The sequence below is a fragment of the Heteronotia binoei genome, chromosome 7 (assembly GCF_032191835.1).
Source record: "Heteronotia binoei isolate CCM8104 ecotype False Entrance Well chromosome 7, APGP_CSIRO_Hbin_v1, whole genome shotgun sequence".
Lineage (NCBI taxonomy): Eukaryota > Metazoa > Chordata > Lepidosauria > Squamata > Gekkonidae > Heteronotia > Heteronotia binoei.
Window position 1 is genome coordinate 23,280,397 of NC_083229.1, and position 14,402 is coordinate 23,294,798.

The 14,402-nt window shown below is 46.3% G+C and overlaps 1 protein-coding gene across 10 annotated transcripts in view; it reads left to right on the top strand.

Moving 5' to 3' along the window:
* The window catches only part of MTSS1 (MTSS I-BAR domain containing 1), a 225,664-nt gene that overhangs the window by 191,772 nt on the left and 19,490 nt on the right, over positions 1-14,402 (top strand). For 6 of the 10 annotated variants that reach the window (XM_060243235.1, XM_060243230.1, XM_060243238.1 and 3 more), the window contains exons 7-10: positions 5,244-5,401; positions 8,129-8,236; positions 9,625-9,722; positions 13,945-14,155. In XM_060243235.1, coding sequence (XP_060099218.1) covers positions 5,244-5,401; positions 8,129-8,236; positions 9,625-9,722; positions 13,945-14,155 — 575 coding nt within the window. The remainder of the gene's footprint in view (positions 1-5,243; positions 5,402-8,128; positions 8,237-9,624; positions 9,723-13,944; positions 14,156-14,402) is intronic. The other 4 variants (XM_060243234.1, XM_060243237.1, XM_060243232.1 and 1 more) reach the window with 3 other exon arrangements.

Here is a 14,402-nt window from a genome sequence, read left to right on the forward strand (position 1 = left end):
CAGGAGAAGAGCCATCACGTGCATAGAATCGTAGGATACTGCCCACTAGTTTGACCCTGAGGAAACTCTGCAGTCTGACTGTTATTCACTGTAGTTCAGCATCTTCCTTGTGACTATGCCCCCCCCCCCTTTTAGCAGTGAGGGATTCTAAGTTTTAAGCACAGTTAGACTGAGACTCTATTCTAGTAGTTCACAGCGTTCCTCAAGCAAAAAACAAAAAAGTTTTCCTCCACTCAAATGGTTCCTAATATAACCATTTGAGAAAACTGAGGCGTTAAGGGAAAGGCCTCACAGAAAAGGAAAGTTCTGAGGTGAAAAGAAGGTATCCTACACAGACTCTATTATGGATGGCCCATGCTAACCCAGTCTCTTTAAATCTTGAAAGCTAAGCAGGATCTGTCCTGATTAGTATTTGGACAGGAGACCAACAAGGAAGTCCAGGGTTGCTATTGCAGAGGAAGGCAGTGGCAAACCACCCTTATTAGTGTCCTTATTTGGAAGCCCGTAAGTTGCCATAGTTTGGCTGTGGCCTGACGGCGCTATCCCCTACCCCCCTTCCCTGCTCCCATCGTAGACAGGCACATAAGGATCTGCTGCCAGAATGGTTACAAGGTATGAAGCTTCTGAATTGACTAGGCCTGGTTTAAATACTAGCACAGTGTGTCCATCATTCCTTGGTAAGCAGAGCAGAATTACCTGCTTAGTGGCTTCAAGCTTTGAACTCAAGCTGCCTTAGAGCAGGGGTGGCCAAACGGTAGGAGCCATATGTGGCTCTTTCAAAGATATTGTGTGGCTCTCAAAGCCCCCACTACCCTGTTTGCTGACTTGGAGAAGGCATTTCTCTCTATAAATCACTTCTCCAGCTGGCGGCTTGGAGAATGCATTGAAAGTTAAAGTTGCTTTCCTTCCACATCCTCCTCCCCCTTCCTCCCCATCTATTTTCCTTCCTTCCTTCCTTCCTTCCTTCCTTCCTTCCTTCCTTCCTTCCTTCCTTCCTTCCTTCCTTCCTTCCTTCCTTCCTTCCTTCCTTCCTTCCTTCCTTCCTTCCTTCCTTCCTTCCTCCTGACCCATGGCTCTCAAACATCTGATGTTCATGTCTTGCAGCTCTCAAACATCTGATGTATATTCTGTGTGGCTATTAAATTAAGCAAGTTTGGCCAGCACTGTCTTAGATGGATGAAATACTTTCTGGGCTGAGGTGGGTGGACTGTGGCACCAGTTCTGGTAATCTGGGTGCCCTCTCCATCATTGCTGCATACACTTAAGTGAGTGGTTTAGCAGAGTCCTGGCAAAAGGAAGTTCTGCTCTGTTGCCATGTGACCAGAGTAAGGTGCATGCCGTACTGTGCTGCCCAAAATCACATAAGAAGTGGAGAAAGGGTGGTGTGGGCTTCTTCAGGGGTTAATGAGGGCTGCTGGGGGTGTGGCAAAGCCCCAGTGGCTGGTTGGCTGCCTGCTCTCCTAATCCAGGGATTGTTATGCAGCTGCACCTACCGTTCAACGGACAAGGTAGGTGGGGAGGAAGAGAGGGAACCCTCAGAAAGGTTCAGGAGTTGTACTCCTGTGAGCTCCTGCTGAATTCAAGGCCTGATTAACACCAATGTCCTGAGCTCTGGAGACTTTCTGGCACCCATTCTGCGACTGAGCTAGACTGTGGGTTTCTGCATCAGTGAGCTCCTAGTTGCACTCGTATGGCTCGCCTCAGCACTTAGCAGCAGCAGGTTTAAGGATTTAATTAAAATGAATTGGCTTCAAGTATAAGTTTCTGCCATGCACAGTTGCACTTGAGTAGCCAGGTGATTTCTGGCAGTTCTTGAAATCTGAGCTCCTGGCTTCTTCCTTTGGTGCGAGTGACTCTAAGTAACATTCACTGGGTAGGAGATGAAGTGACTGGCAGAAGCAGTGCCCTGAATGGGACACATTCTGGCCTTGGGGGTGGGAACAGGTTGCTTGAGCAGCTCTGTAACTGTTGCTCAAGATGGTGAGTGGAGATGTTTTCAGTGGGGATTGTGAAAATGAATTCAGAATATCTTAAAATAGCTCCCTAGGCTATCATAAAAGCTTCTTTTTGGGTTACTACTCACACAGGACTTTGTAAGTTCAGAAACAACCCTTACCATCTATTGTCGGGATAGGCCTTATGCTGAGAGAACCAAGATGGCAGCACTAGCTGTTCCCAGGTGGGCCTCTTAATATGTTGAGGCCCTGGGCACTGGTACTGACCCCATAGCAAATTAACTCCTGTAATCTGGTTGTCGTCGTCTTCTTCCTCTTCCTCCTCCTCTTCTATTCTGCCTGACAACAGGCCTCCAAAGCAGTTCACACTGTGGCAAATAGAGAAAGATTTTTTTTTTTCAAAGGCAGTGCTGGTTTTAGGTATGGGGTTGTAACAGCTGTAGTGAAGTGAAAGGTCATCTCCCAAATCATCTTGATCTCTGAATTTTCCATAACTGCCACTGGGTTGGTTTGCCATTGAAATAACACAAACAGCCACTTAGGAGTTCTGCCTTTTGTTAAGGGGTGACTGGCATAATTGCTTTCCACTTTGCCACAAGCCAGGCTTTAGGGGTCTTGGCTGCCCCACCAGTGCCCTGCCTGTGGAAGCAGAATACCTGGAACTGCCCCTGGATGGCCATGATGGATAGATCTAGTTCAGCATCTTCCTTGTGACTATGGCCTCCCCCTTTTTTTTAGCAGTGGGGGATTCTCCCTCTGCCCCCACAAGTGTGCTACTTAACAATCAGGGCCCTGTAGTACCAAATGGTTTCCTTTGCAAGGAGGCAGGTTTTCTTTATCCAGGCCAATGGAGCGAGTGCAATTCTTGGCTCTTCCTGGCAACAGTGGTGACTGCTGAAGATTTTGAGAGGAAGATTTATTTATTTATGTAGGTTTATATTCAACCCTTTCCCGTAAACGGGATGTAAACTGTCCTTCCGAGTCCTTAGATGCTCCTGTTGCTACAGCTGTGCCTAGTAGGAATGGTGATCAGATGGAACAGGATTTGTCTTGGGGCTCTCCGTGTTGTGTGGAATCCTTTCAAGAGTGAGGGAATAGAAATATAGGAGCTGCCAGCTTTTCTGTTGCTTTAGAAATAAGCCCAGTCTGTCTGTCCTGTGATCTTTGGACATGTGAAGACATTCAGTGTGTTGGACCATTTGCCATGTGTACTATCTTTATTTCCTGAAGCATGATTGTCGAGCTATAAATTTTTCTAAATGACAGAAGAAGTACACAGGTTTATGTGAAATGTACAGGATGTGACCTTCAGCCACATTTAAATAAAAGTCCACAGTTTTAGTGACAATTCCCCCCTCCCCTCATCTCTTCTAATATAGGGGTCCCCAACCCCCGGCCGCGGACCAGTACCGATCTACGGCCTGTTAGCAACTGGACTGTGCAGCCCTGGTGCCCCTCATCCCCACAGCACCATGCAGCCTGGCTGTCCCCTCCCCCCCCGTGGCACATCTTCTTTTCCTCTGTTTTCACAAGTTTTAGGCCAAGAAAGGGGTGATGAAGCACCTTCCCAGCTCTTTAAAGGCCGCTCCTCCTCGCCAATCAGCTGATCAGCGGGGGAAACCACGGCAGCAGTGGCAGCAACCTGCTAAAAAAGCCACGCTGCCGTTGCTTCCTTTCCATGTCCAGGAAGGAAGTGGGGAGAGCACAAGGGCAGCGCAGGTTTATCAGCGGATCGCTGCCGCTGCTGCTGCGGTTTCCTCCGCCAGTCAGCTGGTTGGCAAGGGGGCTGGCCTTTAAAGAGCTGGGGAGGCTCTTCACTGCCCTTTCCCCAGCCTTAAACTTGTGAAAACGGAGGGGGGAGGAGACACTACAGGGGGCGGGGAGGAGGCACCGCGGGGAGTGGGGGGTCCAAATTTGGTAACCCCATCCTGCTGGCCCTGGGGCCATGGTGGGCTGGCCGGTCCCTGGGGCCAAAAAGATTGGGGGCCACTGTCCTAAAGGATGTGTATGGGGTGTGTATGTGCTGAGGCATATTTTTACTGTGTGGTTCTCTGAAAATCTCAGAAGAGTAAGTTAATGTTTAAATTAACTGCTCTTTCGTGCTAGCTTCAATTACCAATACTTCTTTTAGAGTGAAGTTCTCCTGGGAAACGTGTCAATATTAATGTACATCTTAAAGATTAATTATTTTTCCTGGGAATTCGACCACCACTTGAGATGGGGATATGGAATATGGGAGGAGCCATATTGCTGGAATTCATTTGGCAGGAAATCGATTTGTGCATACATTTTAATATAAATGCCCCCTGTGTGTGTTTACAAGTTTGCAGCAAAACTTATAACAATTGCTTGATTTATGGTTTATTCCTGAGCATGTGTGTGTGTGTAAAGTTTGTTTGTAGACCTTATTGAAGTCTTGCTTTTGATGTAGATTTGAATGAAGGCAGCTGACATCTCCCAGAGTTCTGATGGCCTTTTGTTGAACTCTGGTGGGCCACTAACCAACTTCTTAGTGTACTGGTAGAGTCCTGGGAGCTAATTCCCAGGATTCTTCTTGCCACCTTGATCCTAAATCAGCTGTTTTCAGGTTTTCTATTCTTCCCTCTCAGTTTCTGCCAGAAAATATCTATATATTGCCAAATCTTCTGGTCAGATTTGCAAGTATGTGGAACATTGAATTGCCCTCCATGGATCAGACAGTATCCTATAACAACATCCATTCTGTCCTGCGCATGAATGTTACAAGTGAAGACTGAGGACAGGATGGGAACTTGGGAAGCCATCTTTTCAGGGTTTTAAAAATGGAGCCCCCTAGCGAGATTCTGTGAAACTACAGTGAGACTGTTTTCTGGAGATATGTAATCTGGATCAACGTAGTTTAAGCCGTTTCAGTCTTTGTTTTACTTACTTAATGGGGGAAAATATCTTTGCTTGTTACACGACAGGTAACTATTGTACCTTCTCCCTTTCCCACATCCTTTTCTGATTAACTTGTTATGAAGGGCATGGCATGGCGTTTGCATCGGAGCTCTTTTGATTTAGATTGAAGCAAAAACAAATTGGCTTGAATTTGGGGGGCTTGCTTGAAGCAGAATTGATTTTGTGGGTGGGAATCTACCTGTTTGAATCCAGATGTGTAGTGAACAGCCATACAGATGTGTTTGCAGCACCGTTGAGGAGTGCCACACGTACAAGTTTGAACGTGTGCAAAACGGTACAAATGATAGTGGATTTGCTGGAGTTGCATTGAACTAAGGATCAATTTATGTTTCTCTCCTATGTGAACAGGAAGAGGAGACATCCAGCCTCAACTGGACAGTGCGTTACAAGATGTGAACGACAAGTACCTGCTTCTTGAAGAAACGGAGAAACAGGCTGTTAGGAAGGCCCTAATTGAAGAACGTGGCCGGTTCTGTGCGTTCATTTCTATGCTGCGGCCTGTCATTGTGAGTTTCATTTCAAGACCTTCTGTTGTGTGCTTGTGTGAAAATGAGCCAACATAGAGTGTGGTGTGCTGTCAGCATAGGGAATTTAACCCACATCCTCTATAATTTAAGGTTGGATGCAGTTGAACAGCAGAGAGAAACTCCAGTTTAAACAGCCAAATCAATGGTCGTTTTCGCACTTAGCGTTTGCTCCCCTTGTTCCGCGGCGCAATTATGTCCGGATCATTTTTCTCGTTTTCGCACATTGCCTCTTTAGTGGAGTCGCTTTCCATGAAGCTCAAATCGTTTTCGCACTAGCATCGACTTGAGTTCGATGCCCTGTCAATCATTTTTTTTTAAGCGCAAGTCTGGTTGCGTAACTACGTAACAACGTAACAAGAGCGTCACGTGTGCCGCTTCTGCTTATGGATTGGCTGCAGCTGTAGCATCCTCCACAGCCCTTTATGTGTTAACAGAAGCATTCACAGTGGAGAATCTGGATGTCAACTTCCCGCCACTGATGGTGATTGGCGGGTGCTCAGCGCGCTCCGCGGAGTTGTCTGGGTGTCCCCAGTCGCCTCCGCTGGCTGCGTGGACTAACGCTATTTCGTTATAACGAAATGGTTGCGCCATAATGAAATGGTTATGGCGACACACTACACGTTGTTCAAACTGGAGAAAGCTTTTACATTTAAGCCTCCCAGCACTAGTGTGTGTGTGTTTGGCAGGTTCTTCCCTTCCCAGCCTCGCTCCCTCCCGGGTGGCGAAGCTGGGATTTCCTCTGCGCTCTGCCCTTTCCCCGGCTGGCGCTTGCAGCTGCAACGGCGACCTAACGAACTAATGAAATGGTTGCGCCATAATGAAATGGTTGCGTTATAACGAAATGGTTATGGCGACACACTACACGTTGTTCAAACTGGAGAAAGCTTTTACATTTAAGCCTCCCAGCACTAGTGTGTGTGTGTTTGGCAGGTTCTTCCCTTCCCAGCCTCGCTCCCTCCCGGGTGGCGAAGCTGGGATTTCCTCCGCGCTCTGCCCTTTCCCCGGCTGGCGCTTGCAGCTGCAACGGCGACCTAACGAACTAACGAAATAACGCAACAGCAGAAAAGCAATAATATCGCTATTACGCAAGAAATATGAAGTTTAAAAAAAAAATGGCCGTGCGGGCACTTTTGGGAAGCGCCGCGAAGGGCTGATGATTGGCCAAGGGGGTGGATGGGGTGGGAGGACGGAAAGGGAGAGGGTGACGCCCACAAAGCAGTCGATCCGGCGTGGATGGATTTCCCACAGCAAACTCCGCGGAGTGGATCCGGAGTGGATCCGGAGGTTTTCAAAAACTCCGGAAGCAGGTGGATCAAGATACTCCGGCGTGAAACCCCTGCAGCACCGGAGCAAACCACAGCGCCGGAGCAACAGGTGCGAAAACCAGGAAAAGATCCGGAGGTAAATGGGGTGCTACGCCGGAGTAAACGCTAGTGCGAAAACGGCCAATGTTTCCTGAGAGCTGGTATAACATTCTGGCAAAAAGTATGAAGCGTAAACCGAACTAAATTAGAAGCATTTTTATATATTAAAACATTAATTTCCTGCCTTTCTTTCTACTGCAAGGTGGCTTACAAATAATACTTTAAAACATTTTCATTTAAAACCAAAATAAAACAGCAAACCCCAGATCTCTCCCCACTCACCTGTGCCAGCTTCTTTAAAATTCAAGACATGTTCCTTTATGAATTTAAGTTTGGGCAGTAAGGAGTACCAGGGGTTCACAGCCTGGGGGAGGGACGGTGGCTCAGTGGTAGAGCATCTGCTTGGGAAGCAGAAGGTCCCAGGTTCAATCCCCGGCATCTCCAGCTAAAAAGGGTCCAGGCAAATAGGTGTGTAAAACCTCAGCTTGAGACCCTGGAGAGCCGCTGCCAGTCTTAGTAGACGATACTGACTTTGATGGACCGAGGGAGGTCTGATTCAGTAGAAGGCAGCTTCATATGTTCATATATATGTGACTCCTGGGGACCACAGATTTATTGCAAGGGGCTTGCAAATCCATATGCACACAAAGCATTGTCACTTTTCTCTTTTTTGCCATTGTGTATTTTCTCAGTCGATGGATTCTAATATGGTACCATCCCATGGGAAGTCCATGATTTCTTTTCACATTAAAAAAGGGTCCTCATAGTATAAAAGGTTGGGAACTACTGAACTACACCCTTTTAGTTCCTTACATCTCCTTTTTCTTTGGGAGTGACATGGAAACATCATTTACTAGTATAGATCACCTAGCCCGAGTTCGCCTTGTAACTCATCATTAATATTTAATTCTTTTCAACATTGATAAATTGTATCTTGTTAATAAAATATAATACTGTTTTTGTCTGTTCCCAGTAGAGCCCAATAAAATATACAGGTTGGCTAAAACTCTTTGTGGGTATGAAGTCAAAGCCAATAAAATGGCCAATACAAATACTTACTAATTGAGAGGGCAGGAAGGGATGAGCCAGTACTTGGCTCTCGTGACCCTTTCTTGCATGCCTAAGCAATGCTGATTGCCACTTCAGGGTCAGGAAGAAATTTTCTTCCTGCAAGGTTGGCTGGGGCACCTGGAGGTTTTTTGTCTTCCTCTGGGCATATAGAGCAAGGGTCACTAGTGGGTCGTATTTGTGAATTTCCTGTGTTGTGCAGGGAGTTGCACTAAATGACGCTTCCAATTCTATGATTCTGTATTTCTAATTTGCTGAATTAAAAATCTTCCAGGAAGAAGAAATATCAATGCTGGGAGAAATAACCCATCTACAGACCATATCAGAGGATCTGAAAAGCCTCACTATGGACCCTCACAAACTGCCACCATCGAGCGAGCAGGTTTGTTCAGCTGAGTTAAGGAGGCCAGTCTCTTGCATTTGCTGTGATTTGTAGGCTCATGAGCAGTGGTCCCACTAAGCTAAGTTAGCATGAGCTAGCTCACTGATTTTTAGCCTCCAGCTCACACATTTTTGTCTTAGCTCAGGAAAAATGGCTCCAGAGCACAATAATTTAGTGCCAGTAGCTCACAAAGTAGAATTTTTGCTCACAAGACTCTGCTGGGGACATTGCTCATGAGTGGTTGAAATACAGAAGTTTAGGTTGCAGTTCACTGGGAAGTTCTGCACAAACCCTGCAGAAATGAATGGCAGCTGCACAAGAGCATGGTAGAGTTTTTGATCAGCTGCCGTTCATTCGAGTGAGGATTGTGCAGGGAGATTTCCTGGTGGATGGGGCTCTTGACCTGCATCTCTGCTGTACTTGGATTTTTGGCAAACAGCACTGGGACAAGTGTGTTCGGGAAAGGTTATGAAGGTCTTTCATGAGAAGGTACCAGATTGTATTCGTTTATGCAGTGATATTCTGTATATTTTATTGAGCCATTGGTGCATAATTCCATTTTACTCCCGTTTTAGTCAACGACACATGAATCAGATGTTTGTGTCTGCGTATGTTTGCCTTTTCCAAATACATGGCAAGGCTTCAGTGGTCACAGTGCACACTTTATTTGGGAATGTTACCTGCCTACTTTGTATCTTTACACTTACAACATTCACAAATGACTAATTCCAGACTGAAGCATAGTGATTATTTGTGATCATACACTTGAGTTTGTAACACTAGGAGCAAGTGACTTGGATCCAGGAGAACAGGGTGTATCCAGTGTAGTGCCCAGGGAGGCCATAGCATCCATTGACATCTTTCCTGGTGGCCTCCAGGTGTTTCTAGAAAGTAGGCAGGGCCACATGGGGCTTTGCCCATTGAGGCTTCCAGTCAGCTGTTGGAGATTTGATTGGCTGTGCAGATTTTTAGAAACATGGGTTTGGCTGCAGCTTCCACCACAGCGAAATAATCTTCACAGTGTGGCTGAAGGGAAACTGCAGTAGCCATTTTGTGACTGGCTCCACTTCCTTGTGTCAGCCATTTTGTGACTGTACCCACCATTCTATGTCAGAATTCCAAAAATTCCCATAGCCTTAGAAAGATTGGGGGACCCCTGCAGTAGAACGTTTCCATGGGTGAAAGGATTTCCACCCACAGAGCTCAGCGTTCTCTTCTGCTTCCTTTTACTGCAGTCTGAAATGCCCCTCCAAAGAGCCCCCTGTTGGTAGTTCGGTGGGATAAGCTTAATGGAATATTCTATTATTAGCAGGTAGATGAGCCAAATAGCTGCCACCTTCAGACCAAGCACTGATATAAACATTATGCATGGCTGTCTCCTTCTCCAGGTAATTCTAGATTTGAAAGGTTCTGATTATGGTTGGTCCTATCAGACTCCTCCATCTTCTCCCAGTACCACCATGTCCAGGAAGTCCAGCGTCTGCAGGTAAGCACATCTGTAAAATAGTGTACTTCTGAGAGAGCCAAATATAGATGTAGCTTTAGGGTGAGAATGACTTTGACATGCATTATTTGTTACACTTGAAGCCTGCTCTTCTTTTAGAAAGTTCAGAGTGGCTTATATAGGTTCTCAATCATTTCCCATCCCATCACAATTCAAGTTCCGAACTTTAACAAGGCTATAGCACAGGGGTGGCCAAACTTGCTTAACTTAAGAGTCACATAGAATAAACGTCATATGTCTGAGAGCCACAAGACATGACCATCAAATGTTTTAGAGCCACAAGACAGGGAAGGAGGAAAGTAAATAGGAGGAAGGAGGGAGGGAGAGGTGGAAAGAAAGCAATTTTAACTTTAAATGCATTCTCCAAGTTGCCAACTAGCTTGGCTTTGAGAAGTGATTTAAAGACACAAATGTCTTCTCTAAGCTGGCTAACAGAGCAGTGGGGGCTTCAAGAGCCACACGATATGTGTGGAAGAACCACATGTGCCTCCTGAACCACAGTTTGGCCACCCCTGCTATAGCATCTGGTGCATATAGATAGGTCACTCGCTGGAAGTGTCATTGCGTGCTTGTATTTTGTGTAAAAGCTTGTTAATGGGTTATTCTCTTCCTCAGAGTATCTGCTTGTGGGAATATTACTCCTGAATTTTAGCTAAATAACTGCAAAGAAAGCCTCCAAGAAAATTGAGGCTGTGAACAGTGGGGTAATTGTGTCAGTATGTTAATCTGTTGCTGCAGAAACAGAAGTATTATGGCACCTTTAAAAACCCTCACAACTTTCTATTCCAGCATAAGTTCTTGTTGAGTAGAACTCCCACTTCTTCTGATGCACAAAGGGTTTAAGTCCATGAGAGCTCATAGTATTAAATAAAAAAATAATTTGTTAATTTGTAAAATGTGCCCCAAGACTCCCGTTTGCAGTGTCTGAATAGACCCCAAGCCCTGCACTTCCATTGCTCGGAGCAGAGATTAAAGGCTTTTTGATTGAGGAACTCTTCAATCTTTCCCATTGAAGCCCAACTAAAACCAGTGGGTATGGAACCCCCCCCCCCCCCCCCCCAATTTTAAGTTGCTTATATTCAGGGAAAAGGAAAAGTCCCCTGTGCAAGCACCAGTCATTTCCGACTCTGGGGTGACATTGCTTTCACAATGTTTTCACGGCAGACTTTTTTATGGGGTGGTTTGCCATTGCCTTCCCCACTCATCTACACTTTCCCCCCAGCAAGCTGGAGACTCATTTTACCGACCTTGGAAGGATGGAAGGCTGAGTCAACCTGAGCCGGCTACCTGAAACCAGCTTCCGCTGGGATCGAACTCGGGTCATGAGCAGAGCTTAGGTCTGTAGTACTGCAGCTTTAATGCTCTGCGCCATGGGGCTCCTGCTTATATTCAGAGGTGACAGAAAATCTGAGTTAGATGAAGTAACTCTCCAAACCTGGAAGTCTTTCCTTCTTGTTTTATACCGTAGAAGAAAGAAAGTACTTTATCCTGCTCCAGGGATGGAATTCTAGCAGGAGTTTCTTTGCATATTTGGTCACACACCCTTGATGTAGCCAATCCTCCAAGAGCTTACAGGACTCTTAATACAGGGCCTACTGTAAGCTCCAGGAGGATTGGCTACATCAAGGGTGTGTGGCCTAATATGCAAAAGAGCTCCTGCTAGAATTCCACCCCTGGCGTGCTCTGAGTTGGGGATGGGGCTGTGGCTCACTGGCAGAGCGTCTAATTTGCATGCAGAGGGTCCCAGGTTCAATCCCTGGCTGAAAGGATCAAGTATAGGAGGTGATGTGAAAGACCGCAGCCTGAGACCTTGGAGAGCGGCTGCCAGTTGAGTAGACTACACTGACCTTGACGAACCAAGGGTCTGATTCCGTAGAAGGCAGTATAAGGTGTCTTTTATGTTTGAATGCAGGCTAAAGGGAAATCTGAATCCACTATCTTTCCATTTCCACTGTTCGATGAACCTGAATTCTTTGTGAATATTCCTTTATAATTTTTTTTAAATAACAGCTTTAATTTGTCATTGGGCTACAGTGTTATGACTGCATCAGTTTCTCTTGTGACCTGTTTGAATGAGACTTTTCAATTGCAAAATACAAACAGTATAAACTGTTCAGCACTGTCTTGGTTGGCTTTCCTTTTATGCGAGGGTTCTGGAACACTCAGATACCTTGTCCTACCTTCTCCGTGAAACTGTTTTCTTACCCTTAAAAACAGTTTGGCAGCATGCCTCTCTGCTCCCCCTACCCCCACCCCACCCTGCCCCGCAGGAACACTGGCTCTCTCCTTTTCTCCAGCAAAAGGAAGGCCGTTCTCCGTTTTGCTTTGCCGTTTTGTAACCTCTAATTCTCCTCCTTTGCCCCTTTCCCTCTTTCTTTTGTTTCTCTTAATTAAAAACTTTGCCTTCCGATTCACACGGATTGGAGAGCCGAAACACCCTGCTGAAGCACTATTAGACCACAATGACTTTGCGCTCCCCCTACCTACCTAGCTGTCTGTGCATGCATATGTATGGTATCTATAGACAGGAGATCTATAGATATTTATATATCGACAGCGGTAAGCATAGGCCTTTAAAAAAAATGCAGTATCCTGAAAAGTAAAGGAAAATGGCTAATTGTATATTCTGCCAGTTGGCAATAACATATCAATAGCAGGGAGGGTGTGAAATAACCCATCTGCCTCTCTTTTCCACCCTTCCCACTATACCCAGTTGTGAGAAGTTACTACCATGCTGGTAGTGGTATTTGTAAGGCGTGAGAGCACTCTGCTTGGGGTGTGTGTGTATGCATTGGGGCTGAGGTGTCCGTGGAGAGGTTAATTCTTGCCCTGGCATATTTTCCTGATGCAATGCACACGCACACACACATGCTGTTTGCTGCAAATAGGAGAGAAGGGAAAGACATGCAGGTGCGATATGGAAAATGGTACGTGGGAGAAAAAGGGTCAAACCCACTCTTTCTCAGTGCCTTGACCTTGTTTAGACTCCATCTTGAGTTTCACATGCACATCCAGTCTTGTGTTTCACACGCATACCAGCAGTTTGGTCCAGAGTGGATACTTAAAATCATGATACAAACTTTGGTTCGGGCAAGAGAAAGGAAATATCTTCTTATCATTAGGCTTTGTGATGGAGCAAGAGAGGAAATAGATTCAGGTACTGCAGAGGTGGACAGGGATCTGATGTTTGGAGCACAACCCGCTAGTGTGTTCCCTTGTGCAAACCCTATAGCAGGGGTGGCCAATGGTAGCTCTCCAGATGTTTTTTGCCTACAACTCACATCAGCCCCAGCCAGCATGGCCAGTGGCTGGGGCTGATAAGAGTTGAAGTTAAAAAACATCTGGAGAGCTACCGTTGGCCACTCCTTCCCTATAGAAACAGTGAGAGCGGCACAAGCCCCATTTGTTGCATTGGGGTCTATGCAGGCAAACACCTGGTGGATTGTGCCCAGTGTTCCCTCTAAGCTGAGCTAGAGTGAGCTAGCTCAGTTTTTTAGCCTCCAACTCACACAGGAAGGATGACTCCAGAGCACACTAATTTATGCGGCAGCTCACAACTTCAGTGCCAGTAGCTCACAAAGCAGAATTGTTGCTCACAAGACTCCACAACTTAGAGGGAGCACTGGTTGTGCCCTGTGTCGATTAGCATTCGTGGAGGTGCCGTCAGGGAAGTTTTCCATCTTGAGTATCAGAACATCTTGAGCTAACCCTGGTAAGTGAGCTAGGGTTGTTTTTCTTGCAATAGTGCCTCCCAGACTGTTCCTCAGCTGTTTGTTTTCTACAAAATACAAGGTATTAGCCCTTTGACTATTCATTTGTAACACACTTGGCTGCCTTTTATATAAAAAGCCACCTCTCTCCTGCTTCCACGCTTGGTTGCCTGGAGGCAGTGCTGTTTTGCCATCAGCGAGCGGCTACATGCTTGTTGTTTTCAAGCCTACCTTACCATAGAATCCTAGAGCCACCCTGCATTCTTAAATGCCATTTTCCTCCTTGTCACAAAGGATACTGCAGGTACTTGAAACTCCTACCTGTTATTGCTGCCAGCGGTTCCTTTTCTTTATAGTTTATACTGCATGCCCTTGCCGGAGAACCATGGAATGTTAATTGTACTGTGCTGGTCTTCTTCCCCAACCCCGCCTTTTTGTTTTCTCCTCCCCTGTTGCCCCCATCTCTCTCTCTCTCTCCCTTTTGTGTCTCACAGCAGTCTGAACAGTGTTAACAGTAGTGACTCCAGGTCAAGCGGCTCGCACTCTCACTCACCCAGTTCACACTATCGCTACCGCAGCTCCAACATGCCTCAGCAGGCCCCGATGAGGCTTTCCAGCGTGTCTTCGCACGACTCTGGATTCATGTCCCAGGATGCTTTTCAGTCCAAGTCGCCATCGCCTATGCCTCCGGAAGCACCCAACCAGGTATGTCTGGCGACCGTCCTGTTGACAACAGTGCCTCATTGGCTTCCCAGATAACACCTCACAAAGGTGGTGCAGCTGGAGAAAAGAAACATGATTTGTGTCCTCTCTTTGGTCCGCCTGTTGCATAATGCCAGTGCCAAACGGCAGTAGCACTGTTGAGGCCAGGTTCACACATGCAGGAGAATGAGATGGTAGTGAGGTAAAAAAGGATTAATTTAGTTCATTTTCTACCCTGCCTTAGTGGCTT